Genomic DNA, 23,968 nt, shown 5'->3' on the forward strand with positions numbered 1-23,968 from the left:
GATAGAGGAAGAGAACATTCTGAGCCATACGCCTGACACCAAGAGTCATCGGTCCGAGCAGAGCAGCAATGTTATTGAGCGGAGCATCCCAGTATCCAAACCCAAGTTTCAGTCCAACCAGATGAACGAATCTCCTCTGAATACGGTCCATGTCGTCAATAAGGTATTCTTGATGAGGTAACCAGACAGTACTGCAGTACTCAAGGTGGGGCCTGACAAAAGCACAATACAGAGATCTTAGAGCATAGGGACAGTGTAGATTTCTTGAGAAGCGGAAAATCATTCCAAGACTTCGAGAAGCAGAAGCACAGGCACGATCGACATGAAGAACTGGACTTAGGGTAGAGGATAAAACAATCCCAAGGTCCCTAACCTTCAGACGTATCTCTAACTTCTTCTGGTGCAGTATGTAATCAAACACAACCGGTTGATGAGATCTTGTGAAGGAGGCTGTTACACACTTGTCAGCGTTAAGGATCATGAGATTATACACACACCAAGTCTCGATAGCTAACAGACTTTCTTATAGAAGATGACAGTCGTCAACTGAGGAGATAGAAGTATACAGTTTAATATCATCGGCAAACAATAAGTGGTTCACTTTAATAACTTCCGAGATGTCATTAACAAAGATGTTGAAGAAAGTAGGGCCAAGATGGGAACCCTGTGGAACAGCAGATGTTGCAACGAAGTCCCCGGAAAATGCACCAGCAAATCGTACACGGAGCCGTCGATTCTGCAGATAGCTTCCAAACCATTCCAAGAGGGGCCCGTATACTCCATGAGCTTGCAGCTTTTTTAAAAGATGCGGATGGCTGACCTTATCGAACGCCTTCGAAAAATCAAAATAAACAGAATCGGTCTGAGCTCGAGTTTTAAAAGAAGATATCTCATTCTGAAAGAGTACCAGATTTGTTACGGTAGATTTATTGGGCATATAACCATGCTGACCTGCTGTGATGATTCTCCGCAGGAAAGGATTAATTTGAGAAAGAACTAGCTGCTCAAATATTTTGGTAAGTACTGGTTGGATTACAATGGGTCTATAATTTCCGACGTCACTCGTTGATCCAGACTTATGAATCGGGACAGTATAACTGACTTTGAGGACATCAGGAAAAGTACCACATACAATGCATCTGTTGAAGATTTTTTTTAAAGGTGCAGCCAATACAGATAATGATTGAAGGTTAAGTTCAATCATGTACATGGAGGTGAAATTGTGCAGAACTTTTTTAATAACCTTTTTACAAAGCCCTGGTTTCCACCGAAATTGCTCATTGCAGCAAAAATCTTTTAAACTCTCTTCCTTTCGATTGATTTCATACAACATGTAAAAAAAACACCAGTTGAAGTTAATTTAATTTTCTACAATATTCGTTTTGAAACATTTTCTGTGGAATGGAGACTTGATGCACTAAACGCAGAACTATGAAAAAGGACAACATTGCTATGAAGGGGTTTTTGAAAACTACCTGTTTACAACAATTTATACGCCATTAATGGTAACAGAGAACAAAATTGCTATAAAAACAAAATATGTTGTAACAAAATTTTAACAGCTCTAACGCTGTATACATATAAATGTTCTGTAAGACCAACCCCTATTGAGATATAGACAATAAACAAACACGGGACCTCTGAAACCTTCTTTAACGACCTTTAGAGTTGAAGATTTTTAGTATGTTATACTAACAGGTACTCCGAAGAACGTCCCATATTTGGATTTTCCGTTTATTAACTTTCTTACTAGACCAGTCATTTAGCCATTCATTGAATGGACTACTGTAATTTATAATACTATTTTAATACTTGGTCCGTTTGAAATAAATGAAATCAAAAGACACGTTATGTATTTATTTTTATATGTCACAATTTGGCATTTCTAGTAGAATTGACATGCACATTGCATACTCTTTGTGTCATTACTGGAGCAGGACTGGACAGAAATTCTGAAAATATGAAGTAGAAAAGAACCGGCAATTGAACTGCATTGGAATTTGTAAACAATTTGAAGTGCATATGTTCTGCACAGCTTAGTACATGTACAGTCCAGTATTAATGCGTGAGTGCCGGAATAAACTAATCTAATAATTTACTACTCTCATTGCCTGTACCGAAACATTTTACCAGCATTTTAACCAGAGTTTTAACATTTTTACCTTTTATAGGTTAGAATTGTCCATCATAGCCTATAGGTTTTCAAACCTAAGATTAATTTAATTTCAACTGATTATCGAACTATATTAAAACAAGTACCTACATTAAAATCATGGTTGTCTTATCAAGTTTTTCTGCGCCTACTGTGGGTGTAAGACATGTACAACCTTCAACTACACTTTATGTAAGGGGTAGAGAAGTTGGTGTTGGAACTCTTTACATATCTGAAAGGTAATATTTATATGTATAAGATATGTTTGAATTTTGTAAACTGTTATAGGTCTAAAGCAAGATTCGAGATTCTCCACCTAATCTTCTGAGTTTCATCACAACACTAATCTAGTGTGGAGTGGTGTTTGATCTTGATAACTATCTTATAGTGATAAAAAGATAGGCTTATTCTACAAAACTTGCAGTAAATCTGCCTATCATAACAACCGCTGAATGTTCTGATTGAGTAGCCTCCATTTAATCAGAAAGGACCAAAATTAACATTAAATGAAAATCTTATAACAAGGAAACAATAATTGTGACCGGATATTATAAGATTAAAGGCCGACCTGGCAAGTCACGAATTTGGCGTTATCAACGTATTCTGCTCATCCTCCTGAACAAAAAATACATATGGTTTTAGGGGGTGCAAATGTTAAATAAAATGATTTTAGAGGGTATATATACATAAATAGTTAAGTTCTTAATGTTTTAATGTTCTGTTTGTGTGCTGTGTCTGGATATCTGTAAATATTATCTGCGGGTGGGACTGATAGTGTATCTGTTATCTGAGCGCTCTGGGGCAGAAGTCAGAGATAACATGTACTGTAGGTTGGATCGTGTGTGTGACAATCATGGATCAACCATCCACTAGTTCGACCAATTGTAGTGAACTGGTGTGTCGTAAATATTATCTGCGGCTGGGACTGATAGCGTATCTGTTATCTGAACGCTCCGGGGCAGAAGTCAGTGCTTCACTAGATATTGTGTATTGTAGTTTGGATCGAGTGAGTGTTTGACGATCGTGGATCAACCATCCACTATTTCAACCAATCGTAGTGAATTGGAGTGTCGGAGTGTTTTGTCGGGCATGTTAAGAGTTTACGTTTTGACCGAAACAAGATTATTTAGTTTCTGTAGGCCTACATTCTGTGGAACACACTAATGATAAGTGTTCTCTAGTAATGTCCATTTATATACGTATTCATATTAGGGGTATTCATGATTTATTAAATTTTTTACACGGTACATAATTGCCTTTCCATTACAATTAAATTTATATTTCTGCTCAGCCCCTCTAGAACTTGATATTTTACTGATAGGTACTATCTCGAGGGATGTTTTTCTTTTGTTGACTTCAGTGCGGTGCAGCCCGCGCTGATGGCCGGAGGCATTCATCTCAACTCAATAACAACTAATTAATTTGTAGCTCGAAATTTAAGAAAAACGTTCATTTGGGTACTTTGGGATTATACCGACCACACCCAGACATGAATCGTTATTTGACATTTTGCTTCTACTGATTACTAGATTAGCGTAGACCAATATTTCGTCAATATAAAACAGGAATTGTCTTATTGCAAACCCCTCTCCATCCCCAGACAGAGGTCGAGCGGTCTAGTAGATAACGTAACTGCAGTTTCACCGCCCGTTCAGCATTTGCGCCGCATTGTTGTACTTTCGTGCCGCAGTGTCTATCGAGTACGTCGCTTTGTTGTCCCTCGGTGTTTTACGCTAAATGGCGTAATAAAAAAACAACGAGGAACAGCACAACACCATCTTTACTCATACCTAGCTGAATACATATGGCGGTCGGCAGTTGCGGCTGAAGGCGGAAATCCACTCACTCACTCATCCTTGATATTGCTGCATTCTGGGTGTAACAGGAAACCCATTAACAATTAATAATTTTGTAATTAAAGAGTTGTTTTTTAGTTCTATAATGTTTGTTCATATAAATTTATATTTTTGTGTTCCTCATACTGGTGTGGTCGGTATAATCCCAAAGTACCGATCAAAGTTCTGCTCATTTCAGTATTATTTTTCATTTACGTTTTCAAAGATGGCGCCGCATCCGATGACGTCATCACGAAGTTGAAACATGGTCACAAAAGATCATGTAATGCCCGATGTGGATGTAGAACATGGAAATATTGCTTGAACAGTTGTTCCATTTTTTTATGTTCTAGAACTTCGTTATTTCTAATCTCAACCCCGTCAAACCTTATATTGTTTTGTTCTGTAGGACGATTCCAATAAGTTAATAACGCGAAACTCATATTTTGTCGCTCCGGCCGTTAATGTGACAATTACCCTGTGACCTAAGAACCATCTAGTGTGGAGTGGATTATATAAGTGAATTGATGTACAATTAAACACATTTTAGCTAAACCTAAGCTTAGGTCACAGTTATGGTTATGGTTTCCTTGTTATAAGATTTTCATTTAATTTTAATTTTTGTACTTTCTGATTAAATGGAGACTACTCAATCAGAACATTCAGCGGTTGTTATGATAAGCGTATTTACTATAAATTTTGTAGAATAAGCCTATGTTTTTTATCACTATAAGATTGTTATCAAGATCAGGAAAGCTATGTCTGGCTGGTGGCACACACTGAATCGGCCATGGTCATTTGTTTTCATGATAGCAGCATGCACATCCAATCTGTCCATAGGGCCTATTAGGCTGATGTGAAACTGGCCATAGATTCCATCCATTAAATCAACGAGTTATCCGGACCTAGTTCCCAACTGAATCCTAACCTAGTTCATCAACTTAAATCATACAAAATATATATTTATTTAATAATGTGAAGATAAATACTACAAATAAAGATTTTAAATAAATAAACACTACTTTTATGATGATAATCGCCATTTATAGCAGCTATTTTCAGGACTGTACTCATTAAACAATGCAAGTTCTGAGAAACCCTATAGATGGTCCATACCTCAAAAACTTACTACCCGATTCTGATAAAACTTTAAATACACATTTAAGACACAGTCTACTATACTACAATACAGCCCTCATTCTTTGGCCACGCATATTTTCAGAGATATATTGATTTTACATGTCAAATACTGGAAAAACATATGGATGGCCGTACCTCAAAAATGTACGAGCTGATTATAGGCGCATTCTATAATGAATGTGTATAGAAAGTTTAACAAAATCATGGTTGATAAAATTTGGTATGAAAGTTAGTTCTCATAGATTAGGATAATTGCCAATTTCCCCTCCCCCCAATATTTCAAACGACGGTTTCAAAGTTATGGCTATGTGAAGTTTTTAACAATCCACCAAAAAATAGCAACCAACACATTTTGAAACATGGCTTTACTCCTAATCGAGCTAGAGAGCAATTTTAAATGCTCTTTCTTTTAATGTACAGCACAACAAACTTTGTTAAAAAGCTTTTTGAAGAATTGATGTGCAGTTTTAGACTTTTCTTTTAGCCCGTTTCTCGTGTTTTCTTTGTATTCTTACGTTTAATGGTCTTTTTGTTTCTCCAATATATTCTCTATTGCAACTACATTTTATACTGTTAAAACAGTTTTTGGAATCCTGTGCGCCCTATATTGGTTTTCTTTTCAAGATATTTTGTCTAAGAGTATTGTGTCTTTTGAACACTGTTCTAATTTTGTACTTTCTGCCTACCCTTCTAATTTTCTCCAATAATCTCGACATATAAGGGATTGACATAAACACAAATTTATCGCTATTTTAATTTACTGACTCAAGAATGAATTTTCTAGTTAGTTTCCATTTTTTTATTACTGATTGAGAGGATCCATTGGGTTTAAGATCCTATTCAACTTTCTTAAATTCCTCTTTCAATCTGTATCCATCCAAGCATAAGCTCTGTGCTCTATCAAATAACGAGAGTTTTATCACTGAACGATGGTAAATGTCTGGAAAATCCTGTTTTCTTCACAATCTTTCCATTGTCAAAAACAAACTTCAAACAAAGAAATATGTAGCCTTATACAACAACTAAAACATTACACATAGATGTTTTCATATAGATTTCTTAAATATATAATATGTTAAATGGAATTTTTCTGCAGCTGTGTACATGGCTGTGTGATGGTATTGGCCACTCAGTTAACATAATCCTTATAAGATTTAAATTCAAATAGTTACTAAGTATGTCAGTTGTATAAGTGGACAATTCGGAACATTTCTTGTCAAATTTTATCAATGTACACCAAGTAGAATGTTGAGAACTAGACATATTGTTGGAAATCTGTCTAATAAAGTCTTAATTATTCCACTCCTGATGAATACGGTAACTCCAATATACAGACGTGAAGATCTTTTTACAATTGAACTAACTAGGTGTAAAAATAATTAACAAGATTAGCCTCATAATAGACATTAGTCATTACGTAGCATTAGCATAACGCAAACAAGGTAAGATGTGTCATGGATAGCTTCCTGTAAGACATATCTTGTGTAAAGTTAATCTCCATTAACTCAGACACAAAGTGTCTATAGTCTGACAGAATAAGAATAATGCCAAACTACCTACCACCTGACTGCCCAGGATTTACTAAAAGTGATTAACATTAAAAATAGTTTTGACAGGCCTATAGCTATGTTTTAACTGTACTTTAAATCTAGACAGGAAATGCTATTTCATCGTTATGTGGTTTATAATCCAGTAACCATGTTTTAACAACAAAATCTCATACAAGACATTTTTTTATTAAATTTACAGGATAAGTTTATAAACATAAGGTTCATTCATTTTTTGCCCAGTTAAAGGTCTTGTTGTGGGTTAATTTTAAAAAGTTGATATGGATTGAATCAAATCAAAATATTTTTTATTCATCAGTATTACAAGAAATACATTGAATTGTGTCAAGTCTTAAAATAACAGTAAGTTTAATTACAGAAATTAAACCCAATATTAATCTAATTAATAAATGTTATACCAATATATAGAATATTAAATGAATCACAGATTTTATATACACAGTACATTAGTTTGTCGTTTTTTCCTTAAGATCAGTGAATGAATAAAGTGCTTTGTTCATTAAGTAATTTTTAAGTTAATTTTTGAATTTAGGAAAACTGATTTCTAATTTAATATTTTCTGGTATTTTTTTATTAAAACATAATTCCTGCATATTGAGGTTTTATGCAAAAAAAAAGTGCCAATCGATGAGAAGGGTTTATCAATTTATTTCGTTGCCGGGTGTTATATCGATGGTAGGTACTGTTAAATATTTGATCTCTCATTCTGGTCTTGACTGATACTATAACTTCGTAAATGTACAATCCGTAGACTGTAAGAACTTTTAACTCTGCAAATGAAATGTTTCCTTAACTGATGGTTGAGGTTTTAAATTAAGTATTATTCTTAATGTTTTTTCTTGTATTTTTAATACTTAGTCGGAGGTTGTTGCCTCATGTAATGAGATACCAACATTAATTGTGGAATGAATATAAGAGAAATAAATATTTTAAAATTTATTAACATCACAAATATGTCTTAATTTTCTTTCAAAGCAAATAAACCGGATTATGTTTTTGACTGTACCTTACTTACATGAAGATCTTTGTTTACATTTTTGTCAACTAATAGACCTAAAAGTTTTAACACTTCCACTTGGGAAATTTCAAACTCACCAAAGAAAGACAATGAATAACCCAGTTACAATTTCCAATTTTTCTCTTATAGGTAGTTTTGTTTAAATGTAAAAGTAGATTATTTTGAGTATAATATTGAGAGATGTATCAAATTATTATTTAGTCTCATTTCAATTTTTTTCCCAAGAAGGAGCATTTATATTTATACTTATATCATCTGCAAACAAGCAAATTTTACCGAAATAGTATAGTCTAGGAAAGGTACTTGTATAGCAAATTAATAAAATTGGACCTAGAATCGAGCCTTGAGGTATCCCATATTTAATTATTTCTATAGAGGATCTGTACAAGTTTTTGAAATTCTTACTACATTGTGTAGTAATTCAAAAAATTGCTTTCAATGTTCAAGATATTTAATCCATTTATATGATTTGTTCCTTAAGCCTAAGCCATATAACTGTATTAGAAGAGATGGGTGAAATATATCATAGAATGCTTTAGTTAGATCTACAAATATACTCAATATTGTTTTCATCTAATGAATTGATCACACAGATTTATTGAATTTTGTTGCTGCAGAGATAATGTATTTTCCCTTTCAAAACCCATGCTGACAATCTTGAATCAAATTGTTTTTTCTTCTAAGAAACAACAAATTTGTTACAAAAGACCCTTATGTAGATTTTATATATTGTAGGAAGTAAAGATAAAGTAGCATTTTTATCAGACATATTGGGATCATATTCACTCTCAACCTTTCATATTCATCATATCCTGTACTTGACTCACTTTTTCAAACTATTTATTGAGATCTAAAGTCCTGAGTACAATTCATAATTTGGTTAGTATTGTCAGAAAGGGTGGTTTCATTAATTCTGAAATTGGTTGGTCTTGGTAAAATATCCTGCACAAGACAATAGTTGTTAATTAAAATGTTCAAATACAATAGACTGATCATTAATAGATTTACCATTTATTTTTATACTAATATTGTAGTCTTTAATATTACTTTTCCCTACTTCACTATTTATTATTTTCAATATAGTTTTATTATCATTTGAAGATGAATTCATAATTTGTAAAAATATGACTTTTAAACTCTTATATATGTTAGTGTGTGTGTGTGTGTGTGTGTGCGCACACACATGTGTGCATGTGATTTTTTTCTATCTTTAATTCTGTAGATGTGAATTAATGCTCAGTTTCTTCAGCTATTCTACTAAATTTAATAACTTCTTGTTTTGCTAACTTAAGTTTTTTAGAGATCTAGGTCTTCATATTACATTTTCTATTTAATTTTCTAGGAAAACATGAATTAAAATAGAAAATTAGTGAATCATAAACATCATACTGTATTTACAATATGCCTCAGCCATTATACAATATAAATATCATACCATTGTTCTAATTGTAATACCATAGAAAAATTCTTAAGCTTTGTGTCAAGTAAAAGTACTTGAAAACTAATGTAACAGACGGGCGGCTATGATTTAGTAATTCAGATATTTGTTTCTAAAATTATGTATATCCTACTATTGAAGTAAAAAATTACAGATAATTGTCATGCCAATAATAATTAATTCTAAAATCCTTTCATGACTGTATATATACCCTTTTTGTCTGCATGAATAAAATCAGTATTTAAATACTGTTAGTATAAATTAAATATAGACATAAAAGGCATATTAGTACATTTTTTTGCCAACATTAACTTTTCATTGGTGGATTTAGTAACTAGTTATGAATTAGTAGCTAAGGAATTTCTTCAAACATTTAATTTTTGTTGCCAGCAATGTGGCCTGGAGAAATGATTCGTCTGGAGAAGGGTTGACACTGTCCTACCCTACCATAGCAGTCCACGGAATCTCCAGAGATGTCGAACAACTGGGCGCTGAATGTTTGTATGTTATGGTTGATAGCTGTCTGGAGGGTGAGTTTAAGAAAACAAGAATTTTCCAGTATAATAATAAATGGACCAGTTGTTATGTATATGCATTTTCAAGCCAAAAATCAAGGTCAGAAAGAGCATTTTATTTTATAAAAGTAAATTTGAACAGTCACATTCTTTATTCAAATCTTCAAAAATTATAGCTATTAAATTTGCATATAATGGATGGTCCAATAAAAGCTGACACTTTTTAAACAGCTGTTTTTCTGCTGTTATTATGTTTAGTCTTGATTGTTGGGGCAATTAAAAACACAGCTAATGCCATTTTAGTAGTCATGGAGCAGTGGACAGTTCAACATCGTGCTTTTGTTATTGAAGCTTTCTTTAAAAATGAGTCTGTGACTGCTACACAACGGTTATTTCATAACGAATTCCATGTTCCTCGTCACGGAGCTGTTCCTTGGTAGGAATACTATTACTATTATTAAATTATTATTAAAAGTGGAGGAAAATTTAATCTAATGTCTGTTGTATTTTTTAAATTAGAAACCAACTCTGACGATGAAGAGAATGGAGACGGAGATGATGCTGACTCAGGTGGTACAACAGAGATGAGGTTTGCACCTGCTGACAAAGCCCAGCTGGACTATATGTACCGAGCAATGTCGTACTGTCAGGCCCTCCATCCAGATCCCAATGACTCTCCACAGAGCGAGGAGGAAGACGATGACGAAGAAGGTATTTTCACTAAATGGTGTACAAAAATAACTGTAATCTGCTTTGAATTTCGGGAACTACATCAAAGCCGAGGCTAGAAACCAGTCAGATGGAGGCACTGTTCATTTAATCTATGCTGCGAAAAAGGGGCTCTTACAATACGTTACAATATGGCAGAGTTTAAGCTGTGACGAACATTATTTTAGCAAAAGTGCTACAAGCTCTTCAAACTCTTTAGCAAAAATATTATTCCTATAGCACTTAGTAATAGCATTGGTGTTCAGCGGAGATTCCAACACTACTTATCGAAAAACAGTCTGAAGCTCTCTAATATTTTAGCCTCGCAGAACCAATAATTATTTGAACAAAAATATTGTTAAAATATTTAGAAACTCAATAATTGCAGGATGAGATTTTTGTGTAGAGGTTTTAACAAAAACAATTTATGTACGAAATTAAGATTTTAAATTTATTTTGAAAATATATACAAAAAATGAAGTCTTCTCTCAATGTAAAATACTAAATACAATTAAATAGTATAGTGATTTTAATTTTTTTATAAAACTAGTTACTTTTAACATCAGTTCTTTAGTAAACTAATTAGGCACTAGCTTAAGAACCAACCTCAATTAAACCTCTGTAGACTTCTTTGTTTTCTAAACAACAGTGTATAAACCTTAAATAAATCAACTCCTTTCTGTTACGTGCATAAATTGATTATACTTACCCATTTATGAATGTCTCTCATTCCAAATAATATAAACTAAAAAAATCTCCAATACTAGTTACAGACGCCAAGGCAAGACATATAGAAGTCTAAAATGTTTGTTTCATTCATATGCGTGTCAGCCACACCGCACCAGCGCTGCTGTCATCACTACACAGCATGGCTGTTCATTTGACACTACTCTCACACTGTGCGAGATTTTAAATGCCTAAAATGTAAATAACTGTACATGTCTACTTTGGTGACGAATATTCGTTGTTGCCAAATCGGACAGACTTTTCGCGACAAAAATTCTTTTCATGCCAACTGTAGGGTTAAAACATTCCTGCATTGAAATAAATTATTTTATTATTGCTATGAATTAGTGTATTAAAATATTAAATCAATTTATCTCACCAGAATGATACTTTATTTTACTGCCGTTAACATTATCACAACTGAAATAATAAACAACAAAATATAAAAGTGTCATATATTTTCATTAAACATATGGTACTTTATAAAACAGCTCATTACCTATTATAATACAGTTATGTATCAAGCATATCACTCGGTTTAAAAAAAGTATTTCATACAAACAATTACAAAATTGTTTTAAAAAATCCAGCAGAAGCTAGTGTTAAATCACCAGAAAACCCAGTGGTTAATGTAAGGGAGAATCACATGGCCTGTTGATATGCGATAGCGGTCACTGGTGGAAGCGAGACATGTGATATCTGTTAATAATTGTAAAATAAATTAATGAAGTAAAATGCATAAATGTATTATTTATGTATTATTAAATACTATTAGGAATATAGTATTTACCAAATAAGAAAAGGGAGACATTTTTACTCACTAATATAAGATGCACCTGTCCTCCCATTAAAAGTGAATTATTAATTAAAACAATTGTATAAATCTTTGTTAGAAATTACATCCTTGTTTAACGATCTTAGTAAAGGTTACAATGACTCTGAATTTAATATATTGTACATTTTTTTCAGTTTCTATATATCCTCTTTCAGTAAGAAATGAAGGTGGAGTAAAAAATACGAGGGAGGGGATTCTTATTTTTCTTTGAAATGTTAAATTCATTACAAATTCAGTACATTTGTGGTTTATGGGAAATCAGTAATACTTACATTATTAACTGCTCCGACATCAACAATGTATAATAATATAATTATACATAATGTACTTATTAATAAGATTATTCATCTACTTTCCCATGTAAGGGGTACAATTTCTTCTTCCCTTAGATGAGCAATATGAGGATGCAGAAGATGAGGGAGAGGATCTATTTCGCTGGTGGAGATGGTCCTTACATTGAAGGCCACCGTAAGTTGATAAATATTGTTAATAACAGTATTATCAGTGTGAATAGTGAAAATGTAAGCAGTGGAGATACAATTTTCTATATATATAGAAAGCTAAGTACTAAAAATTTTAAAAAATCTGTAAAATGTTATAAGGAATATACAAGATAAAATCATCACATCAATAGTCCTTCCTTGTTTGCCACCATTTGTATCTGAAATAGGCATTGTGATATTTGTTGATGTCCGGGCAACAAAGCGGTCCAAGGCTTGTGATTTTAGATTTAAGAACCATATCTAACTACAATGGCAGCTAATGGGTAAATGAGAAAAGGAATAATGGAAAGGGCTGGTGTCCAAAATACCAGCCCTGTTTAAAATACCAATATGACCAACTAAACTCTAATATTGTGCATTTTAAAAAAGCAAATTCTTCAAGATGTTTGAGACAACTGCTTTAGCAGTCCCACCTATAAGATGGTTGGCAGAACTATCCAATATTGCACAGCTCCTACCACTCATCTTGTTCCATGGGGACATATTTTCCTAGCTGCCTAAGATAATTATTCTAGTGCCGATTCCCTTAACCCTGGAAAATCTGAGTTTTTAAGTTTATTAATTTCAAAAATATTTTATATTTTTAACATTATCTTAACTAAAACACATATTTCATGAGAGTTTTTAATTTCCACTTACTAGTTTTTTTTATATATATATATGGCATGGTACCACTAGGTTATTATATAAGTATTTCTCGATTCTGGTAGTTAATCCGAGTAATCCTAGCGGTACCATATGATATACAATGTTAACATAATTATTATAAATTAAAAACCAAAAGTAAAATTAGTTTTAGTTTGATGAAGCAGTTGGCTCTACTGTTGGCAACATTGTACCAGACTTCTCAGCTGATTGGTCACCATTTTGTTTGTCACTATTCTGGTTTATTCTACACATTCTATGTTTCTCTGCTGACCATGGACTGACTGTGTTTTCAAGTAAGTACCCAAAATATACCAACAAAATGAGAATATTTTAATAAATATCTATTGAACATATAATTAGAGGTATAGTGCTTGTATTGTTATTACATTTAGTCAAATTGGGCATACATATTATATTATGTGTTACGTGCAACTTACAAAAAAAATTTTTCAGAGACAACTTTGGAGGATGCACTTAGATTATTGAAGTCGACGATGTTGGCGGAATCTTCATTGAGCCACCTTAAGCTGTAGTGTTAACAGACGAAGATTCTGTTTGAAGATGAAAGTGGTCTTGTTGATCATTTGAGTGGACAGCAGTGTAGAGCAGGGGCCGAAATTGTTTCTAAGAATAAAGATTTAGAATGATATGGTGATAATTTTAGAGAAAGTGAGCGGAAAGAAAATTCTTATGAAGAAGACAAAAAAGAAGAAATGCGAGGGACAAGTAGTAAAAAAGAAAGCAATAAAGCCATGTACTTGGAGACAAATTGATTTGACAAGTATAAGTACACTTTTTTCCTGATAGGGACTACACTACTTTTCATGCCTTAATTCTTATAGAGGCATTTGAAGTATTCTGCAATAACCAGATTATTCAAACTATGATAACGGAATCAACAAAGTATGCTCTCTTTAAAAACGAAACAGATCCACTGTTGACTCCAGAAAAAGTCAAAGTCTTCATTGGCATATTGATTGTGTGTGGTTACAATACTCTTCCTGGCAAAAGATATTACTGGGAAAATGGTGTCGTTGACAGAACAATCTTGTATACAGTTCATTATGAAGGGACGGATTTATTCAAATAATGAAACATACGCATTTGCCAGACAACAGCTTACCAAATCTTGAAGACAAAATGTGAAAGCTGAAGCCTCTTATGAATCTTCTATGAGAAAAGTTTCATGAGCAGCTCAGGCCAAAACAACATCTAGATTTTGATTGAGAGTGTGATACCGTATTACGATAAAACACTCATGTAAGCAGCTCATAAGGGCACCCATAAGATTTCACTGCAAAGCTTGGTGTATAAATGCTAAAGATGGCTATCTAATATTCTTTACATTTACCAAGGCACGTAAGCTTCTGCAAACTCGGTATGACGCTGACTTTGGGTAAGCAGTGTCGCCTCTAGTAGTCATGATAGACAATATAGCCGGCAATTAGGTTTTATTTTAATACACTGTTTTACTCCGACAACTCAAAGAAGAAGATGTGGGTATGAAAATTGCATGTTACATGTAAGAACAGAAAGTACTAAATGCGGCATTGGACTTTGTGCTAAGTGCTTTGTGATGTTTTATACCAAAAAGTATACAGCTGTATGAACTATAACATTTTAAACATAATTATGTATATAAAGAAACATGTTTCACTATAATAAGCGTTATTATTGTTAACCCTACCTATAACATAAAAAAATTACTGAGAGCAAAATTTGGGACTAAAACTGATTAAGAACAAGCTGCATGTCTAGAAAACTTAACTTCTTGCCAAGTTATAGTTAACTCAACAACTATTTGTCCCAATAGAATCAAGAATCAAGAAGTTTATTGCAACAAAACATTCACAGATTTTACAACTTCAGATGTTGTGTGAACAGGTTGCTTGTCAATAATAAATACTAAATCTGTAATACAATTACATCAGAATAAAACTTACATTACATTAAAATATTACAAACACTTAAAACATGTGATCGTAAAGACTGTCATGTAAAAACTCAGTTATGCTATAGTAAGCTTTACTAATTAGTAGACTTTTAACTGAGTTCTTAAAACAAGACATTTTAAGCTGTTTTAAATGAGGAGGAAGCTTATTATAAAACTTAGTTCCCATATAACTTGGTGAACTTTCAAATAATGTTAATTTGTGTACAGGAAATTGCAGTCTATCTTTAAAACGGGTGTTATACTGGTGCTCATGTTGCTTTATATTTCCTGAATTTAGACGATTATGAATAAAAATTAAACAACTATAAATATAACATATATATAAACAAATATAAACAACAATACTTTTCCATCTTTGTTACGTACGAACTACTTAACACAGGTACTTTCACTTTTTTCTACATGTCTACTGTGATTACAGTGTCTACAAAAAAGTGAATTGGCAACTCTGCTTCCCACATTGATTCTGCGACCCAAAGTGGACCGACAACTAAAATGTTCTCCATTGGTTTATAAATATTGCAGTGCAATTGAAAATGTTTACTTATGTGTACTTTTGTGTTCTTTAAAATCAGTGGATCCTAGAAGGGGGGTATAGCTTTATAACCTAAAGGCCTAGTTACAAAAACAAATTTTACAAGCTTTATATTGAAAATGGCAGTTTCTTAAAAACTTTAAGCATAAATCTTAAAGCAACACATAGTAAGAAAAAAAACTGTTACATTTTAGTTAGAAAATTTAATAAAAATCCAATGATGCCAAGTTTAAGGAAATCAGTTGATAAATCTATTGTAGGAGTTATATTTCTTTTGAACACAAAATAAAAACATGTATAATCTTTAAAAATAACAACTTTATTTACGTAGGATTACTAATAAATTGAAGTTAAGTTTTTTTTTATTAAAGCAGAGAACAAAATCGGATTTGAAAATGTTGGCTAAATCTAGTGCCATGGTTTTAAATCTGCAATCAAATAGTGGTGGGATTTTAAGCACAGCTTGTTAAATACTGTAAAGAAACTGTTCAGTTACGGAAATTATTCTATAGTATAAAAACATGTGAAATTCAATAGAAATCCTATGTAAATTAAGTTATTTTTTTTATGTATACATATTTTCTATGTAATGTTTTGTAAAAAAAAACCTACATCCTACAACAGGTACTTAGGATATTATGATCACATTCCAACAATGTTGTGTTATGATCAACTAAAATTAAAACAGCTGTTTGTTTTTGCTTACTAGCAGTGCTGATATTACGTGATAGTTGATGTTGTTTAGCACTCAGATTAATAAAAGTGAATTATCTCCCTTATTTTATCAACCGATTTTCGTAAACTTTTTATCATTGGATGTTTTATTAAATTGTCTAACTAAAATGTAATAATTTTTAATTTTTAATCATGTGTTGTTTTTATGAAGCCGCCATTTAACAATAAAGCTTGTAAAATATTGATGTTTTGTCTGTAATTAGGTTTTTAGGTTATAAAGCTACATCCCAAATTTCAATGTTTTACAACAAGCTGGTCTCAAATTAAAAATAGATAAGTGAAAAATACAAAGGTACTTTGTCATTGTCCAAAGGCCACTATTTTTGGAAGTTTTTCTTAACGGGGACCTAAAAACTACATTATTAGAAAGAACAGATTATTTCACTTGCTGTGAAAATGACAAGTCATGATGATCAGTTCTTGTTTTCTACCTCCCAAAAGAAAGTGCAGAAGGTGCCGCTGTAGTCGGCACTGATGGCCAGAATCATTTCCTAATGGTAATTTCCCAACCTCAGATCACGTGCCAAAATGACCAACGTTGGACGATCTAGGATGTGATCTGAAAGTACTGACCAGAAATGTCCCTGGCCATCACTGCAGGTTTCAGCGTCACACAGCACTTCTGGTAAAATAAGAAAAACATCCCTCAATTGTACCTAAAGTCATTTCAGATAACGTGAGTGCTCGTAAAGTTTATCTTTAAATTTGGTATTACTAGTAACATTTATGACAATACTGACAACATTACCATTGATATAAACCAACTTATATTAAGTAGTAGATAGAAACAGAGTGACCTTCTTCTCGCAGACATCGCTTCCTATTAGGAAGTAGAAAACGAGAACCAATTGTCATAATGACATGTAATTTTCAGAGTATGTTAGTCTGTTCTTTTTAATAATTAGTTTTTTTAAGGTCCCAGGTAAGAAAAACTCTTCAAGTAATAGTGGCCTCCGGATAATACGAAAGTACCAATACAAAATGGCAACTGTTTGGGTAATTTTGAATGTTATTGAATAATAAAGTTGCTGCTATTCTTATGTACATTACAATCTTGCTCTTTTACAAATGTTGTTGATAACAGATGACGAAGGGCCGTCGAATGGTGCAAGATTAGGGGAGGAAGAAATGGAGATGGATGGCCAATTTGAAGATGCCGAAGACGACTAGACTACTTTTTGAACTCTATTGATGACGAAAAGACTGCAACGTAAATTCAATAAATTATGTTCAGTTACTGATATTTTACTACATTATTTTCCTCTTAACGTATCAATAGTTTGTAAGACAATGTTTTGTAGATGATGTGATATAAATATTTAATAAAAAAATTTTAAACCGATCCAATGTTGCTTCTATAACACTTTCATTCTTTATCTTAAAATTGGCTGACCAGTAATTTTAAGATTTGATTAAAATGATACAATTAATATTCCTCTATTATTTAATATAGCAAACACATTAACCACTACTTTCAGTAAAACATTTCAGCAGACTTCATTTTGATCGTCAACCACCCACTTCATATTTATTTGTTTGTCATAATTTAAAATGTTCATTATACCTTAATAAATTGATGTAAATAAGATGAATGCCTGTATAAGCTGGTTCAATTTGAATGTTGAGTTTAGCTCCATTTCACCTTCTCCTTAGTGCAGTGTTTGAAATCTGATACTGTCACAGACTTGACTGCTGGATTCTTTGGATTGCAATGTATGGCTGCTGGATTCTTTGGATTGCAATGTATGGCTGCTGGATTCTTTGGATTGCAATGTATGGCTGCTGGGATACCAGATAGACTTCTTTTGTAGTCTAGGTGTCTCTGATGTCAAAATGATATAGAGTTCATTTTGAGCTTCTCGTCACTGATTTATTTTGTATCTTGTCAAATGAAGTCCGTGACAGTGTCAGACTTCAGAGGTTGGACTAAGCTGAAATGGAGCAGTGTTTTAGTAACATTTCAAATACATTATATTTTTTTTAATTCATCACTGACGCAATCTGGAATACATCTTGTAGGGTAACTTCGTCTTTGTTATCTGCATTATACTACATGTCATTGTGTACTTAATATTTTATAAAATTAAAATGTAAACAAATGTTTGTTTGTTTGATGAACTTCAGCTGAAACATTAAAGAAAGTTTTAAAGAGTCAACAACTATTTAGCGTCAGTTAAATTTGGTTTATGAAATAACTAATTGCTTTTCCAAATTCTAAAGTGTTTGGGGAACTTTTCCTATCTTTCTCTTCTTAAAAACATTCTTTGTACTTCAACTAATATTAAAAAAAGAATTAGCCGAATTGGTCCACCCTTTCTTGAAATTAGTGCTTAGCAACATTTTGAGCGATTCGTTTTTATTTATAAAATGTATAATTCTGATCCTCGATACCATGGCTCTTTTCACTTGATTCTGATAAATAACAAAAGTGCTTAAAATACAGTTGAAAAGTCACTATTTTACAATATTATGACTAGTAATATGTAGAAGCTGAATCTCAAACACAAATAATTCTATTCGTGTACGACGGCTAATCGTTAGTACACAACTACCAATTGCTAATATGTGTTATTGTACTTTCTATATGGAAAAATTTTAGATTCATAAACAAAATAACATAGTTCAACAAAAAATATTTTGGTTATAATTTGTATTTCTTATATTTATTTTGACGCAATGTGACGAGTCTGTTGCATCTATTCGCGGTAAATTCCTTAGAAATAGCAGGGCATTCTTAAGCTTGTATTGCCCCAAAAGATAAACCAAGTTAAAAGTAGAGTTCAGATGAGTTTCTCTGGTTGTACCGAAACAACCTTGTACGAGGGGGTACCCAAAAAAAAACCGGAATTGTATTGCTGGCAGCCGGCAGCGTGTAGTACACATTCCTGCCGCTAGGCGTGTGTCGCGCAACCCATTGCGAGCTCAGTGACCCCAGTTCCTAGTGCATTCTGTTCGTTCGTAGTGACTGTTTTCGCTAACCCTGTTTTGTTCTTGTTTCGTTTTTTGTCATGGCAAGTTTAAGTGAACAACGTGCAGCTGTGAAATTTTGTTTTTTACTTGGTAAAAATGCTGCAGAAACTATTTTAATGTTGAATACAGCTTACAAAGATGATGCTATGGGGAAAACTCAGATCTATGAGTGGTTCGCTCGATTTAAAAATGGCGACATGTCGATTGAAGACAAACCTCGTTCTGGACGTCCATCAACCTATCGAACGGATGAAAATGTTGAGAAAATTCGTGAACTTGTGCTCATCGACCGTCGACAGACAATTGAGGAACTATCAGAGAGTAGTGGGTTAACTTGGAGCTCGGTTCAGCGAAAAGTTCGCCAGAAAAGACCCGATTTGTGGCAGACTGGAGACTGGTTCTTCCACCACGACAACGCACCGGCACACACAGCCATCTCAGTTAGGCAGTTTTTAGCCAAAAACGGCATGGTTCCACTGCCCCACGCACCTTACTTACTCGCCTGACCTTGCTCCATGCGACTTTTTTTTATTTCCACACATGAAAAGAGGCTTGAAAGGTCAACGATTTGACAGCGTTGAAGAGGTTAAGAAAAAAACGAAGCTCGAGCTTGCAGCCATTTCTAAAGATGACTACAAAAAATGTTTTGATCAATGGAAATACCGTTGGGACAAGTGTATTAGTTGTAATGGAGATTATTTTGAAGGAGATAAGGTCGTATTGTAAAAAATTTGATAATATATAATTTTTATAAAATAATTCCGGTTTTTTTTTGGGTACCCCCTCGTTTACCGTGGTCTCATACTGAAAGTGACCTGCACTGTTAAGACTGTCTTCCCCACGGTAATGTTGGTTGGTAATTCTTTATATTCCTGAATTGGATAAGTGCATTTTCTAAACATAAGAGAAAGGAAAATTATTATGTATACAAGATGTTGTGTCGACACATTGAAAAGTAGAGAGATATGAACAAAAATTCTTAAAATTGGTGGTAGGCATATACCAACAACGATGAAATTTGCTAGGCAACTGCAACTTCATGACATTTCCTGCAAATACAGCTGGTGACAAGAAACAGTAACCGTTGCACTTAGGATAAGGTTTAAATACAGTATTACAGTTGTTCATATTTGGTTTGAAAATGGTCTAGAGTCAAATCTGTTTTACTAGGAAAATCACGAATTTGAAAAAAGATTTTGAGTGAACCTCCTGTTTAAGGAATGGCTGGAGAGTAATACCAAATCTCCTTGAATATTGATTGACAATGCTCCATACCACAATGCAAGATTTATCAAGTAACAAATCTAATTCTAGAAAAGTTAAAGTTTAAATAAGTATAAATCTAATTCTAGATTAGTTGTGAATAATGCACACAAATATAACCTTTCCAACAACTTCTAGCTTAAAACCAGAACTGAATAAACTGCACAAACGCAAACTAAAAATTTAGGCAATTTTGGTTAACCATCGTCGTTCAGCTCTACATCTGCTCCTCTACCACACGGAACTTCAAACTATTGAAATGATTTGGAGTATAACGAAACAAAGAGTTGCTATGTGTTGTTTTCAAAGGAAGTGATATAACAGCTTGTGGAAACAACATTTACTGAAATAACTACTAGAGCTCTACACACACAAAAATAGTTCGATGGTGGCTGGTGTTTCTAAAAACTCTTCACCTCATGCCCAACACTGTTATATTTGTATAGAAAATTACTGATTCATTCCAACATCTGTAATAACAAATAAGCATCATCAGCTGTTTCTGAAACAAATATATACAATTGATTTCATTAATCTGGTTTGCAGATGTTGATCAAGCAAATGGTATATGACCATAGCCATGTCGTCACAGAAATAGTTGGCGATATAGGAACACTACCTCAAATATCACTGGACTATACTGGTGCAGGCTGCTCTAAGAGTCAAGAGTGATCCTTAAATCAACCAAATATCATGATTGACTTGCAAGATAGCAGTGACAGAAGCATGAGTGAGACTTGTTATAAAAATGTTTTTGCTAAATAATTATAAATGTTACCATTTTGCTGATTCAAGATTACTAAAATCTGGTGTATTGTTAACATACACAAGCTGTATGTAGTTATCAAGCAAGGTGTGTTGTTTGTAGCTTTTTTCCCTAAATGCTTCCAAATTGACAAATAACTGTTTGGCACTTTATGCATAAAACTTTGAAAAATAGCTGTGGTGAAATCTAAGGGTAAAAGCTGTATTTTAGTCTTGTGATAAGACACACCAATATGGTTGGTAAATAAGGATCATGTGGTTACTGTTCTCCACATCTTAAATCCAGATTAGTAATGGGTTCAAATCCTGTCATCAATATGGTTCATCTGGTACTGTACCAACTTTAATATTATTGTGCTTGTTCAGTTGTCTTCGTCCATAGAAAAAAGACACTAAAAAATAACCTCTCCGATATTACAGTCGCAGTCAAATCAAATCAAAATCGGTTATTCTCTACAAAAATTAATAAAAGGTACATTATTAATATATTTATTGTCTTTAAAAATATAATTAAATTGAATATCTGGTTTTTTAAAATATAATGTGCTAAATAAATTTATATCTTTAATTTAATGATTTGAGAAATATTCTCACATAGGCTACAGAAGCCTGAGCGTGAGAACGAGTTATCACAAAGTACTTAGGTAGAATTTCAAACTGTAAGAAGTTTTAGTATAACTTAAAAGAAATTAAGTAAGAAACAAAAATAAAGTATAAATACATTTTTTATCAAAATGAAAATGAGGAATTTATTTGGATGCAATAACTGAATGGAAATTATCGAAAAAAAAGAGCAAAACTACCAACTGTTGGAGACAATGACACTGGATGGGCCTTGGTGCAACTCTTTGTTAACAGACGGACATCGGGAAAACTGTGTACAATATTCACCATACTTTATCATCGAGGATTGTTATCTGTATTCATTACATCATTGTATTGGGCATGCATAACCTCTCCCCCAGCAGACATACATGTGCACGCACATGCATACATAAGTAACTTCACACTCACTATATTACTTCTTCCCTAATACATACTTGTAGTGCAGTCATTGAAGCATTATTGCTCCGAATTTTTTTACTGTGAACCGAATTGCATACAATTTTGGAATTAGGTTCATCTTACCCTTAACTTCAAAAGTGAAATGATTTGAACTCCGCAACCACCCTGGGGGTGGTTGCCTACCCCTTCTCGGGGGTGAATCTTTTTGTTTCATAATAAACCTCGGATATCGATAGAAGGCATCATTTTAAGCAAAAAAATCATATATAAAGTTTTTCGAAAAATCAAATACTTTTTCAAGTTAATGGCAATTGAAAATTCACAATTTTTTTCACGTTTTTCCATCGGTTTTTTGCAAATATCTCCAAAAAATAAACGTTTTATCGAAAGTTTTATAAAAAACAAAATTGTAGCAGGTAAATAAAATGAACAATTTGGGTTTTTATAAAGTATTCTAAGTGCAATATTAAGCTAGATATTAAAGATCAAAGCAGTTTTTTTATTTTGTCTGAAAATTTAATCGATGTTGTCAATGCCATCTAGCGGGGAGCAGATGCATTTTAGGCATTCTAAATAAAAAAGAGTTTTGTAGTGCTTGAAATAACCTTTGAAAAATGAGCACTATTAAACGTCTTTTGCACGTAAAGTAAGTGAGCTGTATTGCAAATAAGAGGAGCATCTAATGTTTTTTTCTTTGAAATCAATGGGTTTCACAAGTGCCATTTCCACCAAAATTAAAAATTAAATCGATTTCGCCTAGAAATTAACTTCATTATGAAGATTTTTTTATCGATTGTATCAGTTTTTGATGCTTCTGGACACATATTTTTCCAAAAATTCCACGATTTAAAAACAATTTCAAATTTAAAAACACCTTTTTTCATAACATCTCAAAAATGACTACAGATACGTATAAAAGTGTAGGGATGACAAATTTAGGTATTTTTCTGACAAACAATTTGGTTTTTTTGTTTTTTCTGACACACAAAAATGGACGGAGATATGATTGTTTAAAGAGCGCGTGGCAGCGCAATCACAGTCTCTCTTAAGCCCTTTAACCCTTCACCGTTTGAGAAAAAGGTTTTTTACTATATATTGCAATAAAGGATGTTGTAGCTCTCTTAATTACCTTTACAATGGTTTTTTTTATAAATTGTTATAGCATGAAAATTGAAGGAGTTGTGGTCCAAAAAACTTATCATATTTTTTCTACTTAGTAACTGAAAATTTCGGAGTTCGAATATTTGGAGCAACGTGAAAGTACGCAGCATAATAGAGACCCAAAAACTATTGTAATGTGTATAATATACATAATATGGCTCATATATTTTGGAAACGTAAGCATGAATACATTACCAACGTTTCTTATATGTATATATAAACACATTTGAGTGAATTTATATAATTTGTAACTTTTTATTCAATAAATGGCAATTTTTTACTCTAAATTAAAATTGTTTTTAAATATATAATCATATATATATTTACTGTTTTAATTTAGGGGTAGTTTTTTAAGGGTAGAAAAAGCTTAAGAATATGATAATCATTTTCGAGAGTGTGGAATAATATTTAAATCCTTTTCATTTTATAAAAAAAAAGTTAACAATTTTTTATCAAGGGGTAGTTTTCAAGGGTTGAAAGGGGATTAAAAATTT

General features: G+C 32.8%; 1 protein-coding gene across 1 annotated transcript; it reads left to right on the plus strand.

The window, feature by feature from the left end:
- The first annotated feature begins 1,946 nt into the window (after positions 1-1,946).
- On the plus strand, positions 1,947-17,652 carry LOC124365584 (methylosome subunit pICln). The gene is made up of 5 exons (XM_046821576.1): positions 1,947-2,391; positions 9,542-9,681; positions 10,186-10,409; positions 12,325-12,403; positions 17,395-17,652. The coding sequence occupies exons 1-5, from the start codon at positions 2,273-2,275 to the stop codon at positions 17,478-17,480; spliced, it is 648 nt and encodes a 215-aa protein (XP_046677532.1). The 5' UTR covers positions 1,947-2,272; the 3' UTR covers positions 17,481-17,652.
- The last annotated feature ends 6,316 nt before the right edge of the window (positions 17,653-23,968 follow it).

This window comes from Homalodisca vitripennis, chromosome 6 (assembly GCF_021130785.1).
Source record: "Homalodisca vitripennis isolate AUS2020 chromosome 6, UT_GWSS_2.1, whole genome shotgun sequence".
In the NCBI taxonomy this organism is placed as follows: domain Eukaryota; kingdom Metazoa; phylum Arthropoda; class Insecta; order Hemiptera; family Cicadellidae; genus Homalodisca; species Homalodisca vitripennis.